Below are 5796 nucleotides of genomic sequence, written 5' to 3'. Positions count from 1 at the left end.
TTTTAGTTCAGAAAAACGATTTATTTATTTTATATCTGACCCACCACATTTAATTAAGACAGTTCGTAACTGTTTATCTAACTCAAAAAATGCAGAAGGAACAAGATATATGTGGAATGGTGGTATGTTCATATTGTGGAATCATATTGCTGATATATTTTATGAGGACAGAGAATGTGGCTTACATATTTTGCCTAAACTCACTTTTGAACATATAAAATTGACGCCATATTCAATAATGAATGTTAAACTTGCTGCTCAAGTGCTAAGTTCTACTGTATCAAAAGTTTTATTACATTACGGACCACCTGAAGCTGAAGGCACTGCTAAGTTTTGTGCCTTAATGGATAGCTTCTTTGATATAATGAGTATAAGAAGTTTAAATGGTCATAAATTTGATCTAAAACCAAATCTAGCTCCATTCTCATCATTAAATGATGATAGGTTTTTTTGGTTACAAAGTGTTTTTTTGCAATATTTTAAAGATTGGTTAAAATCTATTGAAGAGCATCCTGGAGATATTTCAAAAATTTCAAAATCAAAGATGTTCATTGCCCATCAAACATATGAAGGTTTGAAAATACAGTTACATTCAATTATAGAATCTGTTCAGTTTTTACTGCAGCAAAATGTAAAGTATGTTTTAACTGAATGCTTTTGTCAGGATCCAATTGAAAATTATTTTGGACGCCAACGATCACTTGGATCACGAAAAGATAATCCATCTGTTAATGACTTTGGTTACAATGATAACATGATAAGAAATCAGAAAGTATTTCTTCCTATAACTGGAAATGTAATTAGCTATACAGATAATATGAGTGATAGTATTAAATCGTGTTAAAAAAAATTTAAACCAAGTAAAAACTGTATTAAACATAAGATAATATTTTTTCATGAGTTCAATTATTAATATTTTTCACTTAAAATTTAACATATATAGATTTTGACTTATTTTCTTTTTTAAAAATGTAGTACACTATTTTTAAAATATTTTTTGGTATAAATGTATTGGTCAAAAATAATCAATTTTAAAGATCTGTCTATATCAAAATTTATCTTAAAATTGAAAAAAATGGTAACACTATAAAGTATTAGATGTGTTATTGTTGATTTAAAATTGAAAAAACAATTATATTAATTTTGTTATTGATATTGTATATATCAAAGTTGATTTATACAATATCAATATGAAATATATTATAAACTTATACATCATAAAAGTAAGTCATTAAGTATTCATTTTACTACTTCAGGAGTAGTTAGTAATATGCTATTAATATTTTTAAAAGATATATGGCTATAGGCGGGTTTAAATGTTTACATTATTTTGCGCATGCGTATTTTGCTGGCAGTATAGAAAAAACAAAGTATCGTATTTCACACACAAACTAAAGGTATTTAAACTGCAACAAACTAAGAAATATGCCAGATAATTGTTGTGCTGTTGGTTGTAGTAATGTTAGAACAAATTATAATGATATCAAAAGAAGCTTCTACAGAATACCAGATAAAAAACAAGTTGAGAAACGCAAATTATGGCTATTAGCAATTCGAAGAAAAAACTGGTCTGAAAAATCCATAGAATGTGCTAGACTTTGCAGTGATCATTTTATTTCTGGTAAATATTTATAGATTTTTTTATTTTTTTTTTTTTTTATTGATCTTTTTTTATATATACTTTGAATAAACATTGAATATAGAGCATAAATCAAATATTCTTTTTGTTAAATTGTCCTCTAACTTGAGATTTGGTTTATTATAGGAAAAAATTCTGACAATCCTTTAAATCTTGACTATGTACCAAGCATTTTTAATTATAAAAATGTTCCAGAAAATGTTTTAAGCCAAAAAAAAGATCGTTTTAAACGTGCTCAGAAAAGAAAAACCCAAGTTTTTACTAGTTTAGATTCTCCAGCAAAAAACAACAAGGAACTATTAACTTTTGAAAAAGGTAAATACTTTTATAATTCAATTTTTTTATTTGCATACAATTAATCTTGATAATCTATTGTTATATTCACATCACAAAAATTATAATTTTTTTCTAATTTAGATTCTCCAGCAGAAGACAATATGGAACCATTAACTTTTGAAAAAGGTACATATTTTTATAATTCTATTTTTGCATTTGCTTTTATTTGATCTTGATAATAACTTGTTATATTCACATCTATAAATACTTTTATATACTATGTAACAAAAAGAAAATAACGCAAATCTAAATAATGCAGCATATAAAATATAATTAAATAATATTTTATTACCTGCATTATTTACTTTTTGTAGCTTTTGTAGCTTATAAGCTACTTGTTAAACTTTATTGAAGTATTTACTAATATTATATAAATAAATAAGAATAAGATAAATAAGATTACTGTTTACGATTAAATTAAAATAACTATTATAAGAACAATATTCTTAACAATAAACTTATTATTTACTTCATTTTTATATTCCTCTGATTTCAAAGCTATTTTTTGTGTAACTTTATCTACAGTAACATTCATCTTTAGGTACACAGATTGAGTGTAATCAATTTGAAAGCCTACAAAAAGAACTTATGGAAAGAAATTTGGAGCTATATCGGTTGCGTGATAAAATTACAAAATTGGAGTCACACAAGTTTTCATACAAAAGTATTTCAAAAAACAATGCAAAGGTTCGATTTTACACTGGTATGAGTGCAGAAAACTTTATCTGGCTATTTGAAAGAATTAAAAACCATGTCAAAAGCTTTTCAAAAAAAATATCCTTAGAAGACCATTTATTGTTGGTTTTAATGCGATTACGTAGAGGATTATTTATAAAAGATCTTGCTTTCAGGTTTTCATTAAATTATGGTTTGGCATCAAAAATATTTAGATGTTGGATTGTTGTTATAGCAACTAGACTTAAATTTTTAATAAATTGGCCTGACCGAATTGCAATGAGAAAAGTTTTACCTCGTTGTTTTTATAATTTCAGAAGTTGTATTTCAATTATTGACTGCTTCGAAATATTTATACAAAGATCCCTAGGACTAAACTCTAGGGCTCAGTCTTGGTCGTCGTATAAAAATAGTAATACAATTAAATATCTTATAAGTATCACCCCAACAGGTTCTGTAAGTTTCTGTTCTGAAGGCTGGGGTGGCCGTGTTTCAGATAAACAGATTACAATACAGTCAGGTTTTCTCAACATGCTTGAAAATGGTGATCTTATTCTAGCAGACCGAGGCTTCCGAATTGAACAAGAAGTCGCAACAAAAGGTGCAATATTAAAAGTACCAGCTTTCACAAAAGGAAGAAGTCAACTCTCTGCTAAAGAAGTAGATAAATCTAGGCAACTTGCTAATGTAAGAATTCACGTAGAGCGAGTTATTGGACGCTTGAAAAAATTTGACATTTTGAATGTTAAATTACCTATAAGTCAAGTTGATTTATTAGATAACATTGTTTTTACTATTTGTGGACTTGTAAATATGAGTAATAGTGTTGTTGTTTAACTGAAAAACTGGCAAAAAGTTTACTTTATTTTTATTTTTGATTCTTGTTTTGTATCCTTGCAAGTTGGGCAAAGCCATGGTTTTTTGGGTGCATGTTTTATACTGACACACGAGTAGTGGTACCATTCAATTTTGCAGTTTGGACTATCACATTCAATCATTGGATAAAAACTTGGTTTCTGGCAAAGACAGTATTTTTTCTCTTCTAATTCATTTTTTGGGTCTTTCTTTCTGCATAATAGTTCTGGAAGTATCACTTCTATGAAAACACTATTCAATTTTTCCAGTAATGTTTTACAAAAATTGTCATCTCTTTCGACTCAATAAAAATGTATCTCCTTTTTTAAGTCCATTACTCCATACAAAAAAGTCACAATAAGTTCTATCTGTTACATACATCTGATGCTGCATTTGATAGTAATATTTATGTTCTTTTAATATGTTGCCATAAATATCAATTGGACTTCCTTTATCCTCTTTCCATCCATCAAGACCATTCCTAAATTTAAATGGGCATTTAATTTCTAAAACTCCAGCGCCATGACATTTACATTCAACAAAGCCATCAGGACTTGCTCCTAAAAATGGATTTTCAATATTAATGTACAATCAAGCACCAGTCAAGCGAAAATCTTTGTGCTCTGCTGCTAATAAAGTGTTGTAGCACTTCCTGGCGTGTTCCTCGTTTTTCTTACCGTAGTTTAAAGCAGGTAAGTTTGGGATTTGTTTATACTGCATTATTTCATAAATAAAATTTAATGATGGGTTTTCAATATCAGTGCAAAATGCTTGTTTTGATATTGAAGCTGTAATACGACCTGCTCTATGTAAATGCCAAATTTTATTATTACTTTGTGTCATAGTAACCATAGCAAGTTGTTCAAATTGTTTTTGATAACTAAATTTTTTATACTCACTAAAACGCTGTTTTGAAATATTTTTAACTTCATCTAAAGAGTTATTAACAATTGATGGATCGTATAAATAGGTTAAGGGCTCTGGCAAATTTGTGCGATCATCTTCATCAGCTGAATCTGTTTCACTATTATAACTAGTGCTTGATAACCAGCCTATACATGTAAACACTGCTGCTTTTGGTGAAATCTTAAAAAGAGATTCTAAATCTTTTTTATCTTCTTGTGAAATCGGGGCACCGTGGTGTGTTGTGAATCCTTTAAGCATGTAATTAGCAGGTGGCTCTATACATGGCACTTTTGCATTATGTTTTGGCCGCTTGAGGTTCATATACTTCAATGGGACTGGTTCAGCCTTAGTTCTTGATTTGTTCCAATTGCACAGTTTACTTGTGCATGCTGTTTCCTCATTTAGTTCCAGTTGAACACAGGCTTGTAATTTGAACAATAGAGCAGCAAGATGGCTACAGGCTGATCCAAGTCCGGCCATACAGGAGCAATTACCGGTCAAAATCCAGCCCTTTTTATGCAGTGCAACCCAAACGCTGTAGTCCTCGTGTCTTTGTCCTTGCCGCTGACTTGGCAGAACCTATAAACAACCATAATTAAAAAAAAAAATGTAAATAGTTACTAAATAATTTCTTTAATACATTACCTTAGTTTTCAAGTAACAGTAGTCAGTGTTTTTGATTTTATGATAAAAAACATGAACATGCCCAGAAACAAAGAAGTTGTATGCTTCTAAAGACTTATATGCTCTTATATTCTCTCTGGTGAATCAACTAGGTGTGTCAATAAGGTAGAGTTGTATATCACCAAGTGATATATTAGGGAGCAGTGTCACATTGTTTTTTGCCAGTCATCAATTGATAATGGATCTGGCAAGACCGATCCGTTTCCAAGAGTTAATTTTTCTTTGTATTTTACTTGCTCTTCATTGTTAAGAGTTTGAAAATATTTTGATTTACTCCACATAATAAATTTTTTTGAAGCTATTTAAATAATATATATAAAATTTAATATAGTATTATAAATTATTATACTTAATAATATATAAAATATACTAAATTTAAATTTTATATTAGCAGAATGAAACTTGTTATGCGGTTGTTTATGTTTATTTTCTATACTGCCGAAACCGCGTGGGACTGGGGAATAAAAACAAAACGCGTCATCACGCAACCCGTCTATGAAAATAGCCGTTTTCATAAGTCCAAGTCATGCCAAGTCTTTAATGTCCTTGTTCCAAAGTTGAGACTTTTTTTTAATTGCTGTTCTTAATGCATTTGATTTATTTTGACTTTTAGAAATCTTGAAAGCTTGCAACTTATCTTTCACATAGGAAAATGTACGAACATGTATATACAGAGTTAGAAGATCTTCTAATAAATTAAG

At 29.1% G+C, this 5796-nt stretch overlaps 1 protein-coding gene and 1 pseudogene across 2 annotated transcripts; one reads left to right on the top strand and one right to left on the bottom strand.

The window, feature by feature from the left end:
- Positions 1 to 1008: 1008 nt before the first annotated feature.
- LOC145199073 (uncharacterized) lies at positions 1009 to 3510 on the top strand. 2 transcript variants are annotated; one of them, XM_090079399.1, is made up of 5 exons: positions 1164 to 1621; positions 1766 to 1954; positions 2057 to 2101; positions 2517 to 2577; positions 2630 to 2988. In XM_090079399.1, the coding sequence occupies exons 1-5, from the start codon at positions 1426 to 1428 to the stop codon at positions 2682 to 2684; spliced, it is 546 nt and encodes a 181-aa protein (XP_089935525.1). In that variant the 5' UTR covers positions 1164 to 1425; the 3' UTR covers positions 2685 to 2988. The 2 variants fall into 2 exon arrangements, with proteins under 2 accessions (XP_089935524.1, XP_089935525.1); XM_090079398.1 differs by having other exon boundaries at positions 1009 to 1621; positions 2517 to 3510.
- Positions 3511 to 3712: 202 nt separating this feature from the next.
- LOC149892026 (uncharacterized) lies at positions 3713 to 5458 on the bottom strand (annotated as a pseudogene).
- Positions 5459 to 5796: the final 338 nt, after the last annotated feature.

This window comes from Hydra viridissima, unplaced genomic scaffold, assembly GCF_058129835.1.
Source record: "Hydra viridissima isolate aposymbiotic clone 2 unplaced genomic scaffold, HvirCarnegie_v1 scaffold_2, whole genome shotgun sequence".
Lineage (NCBI taxonomy): Eukaryota > Metazoa > Cnidaria > Hydrozoa > Anthoathecata > Hydridae > Hydra > Hydra viridissima.
The sequence above is the reverse complement of the archived record's forward strand: the minus strand, read 5'-3'. Positions and strand labels throughout refer to the sequence as shown.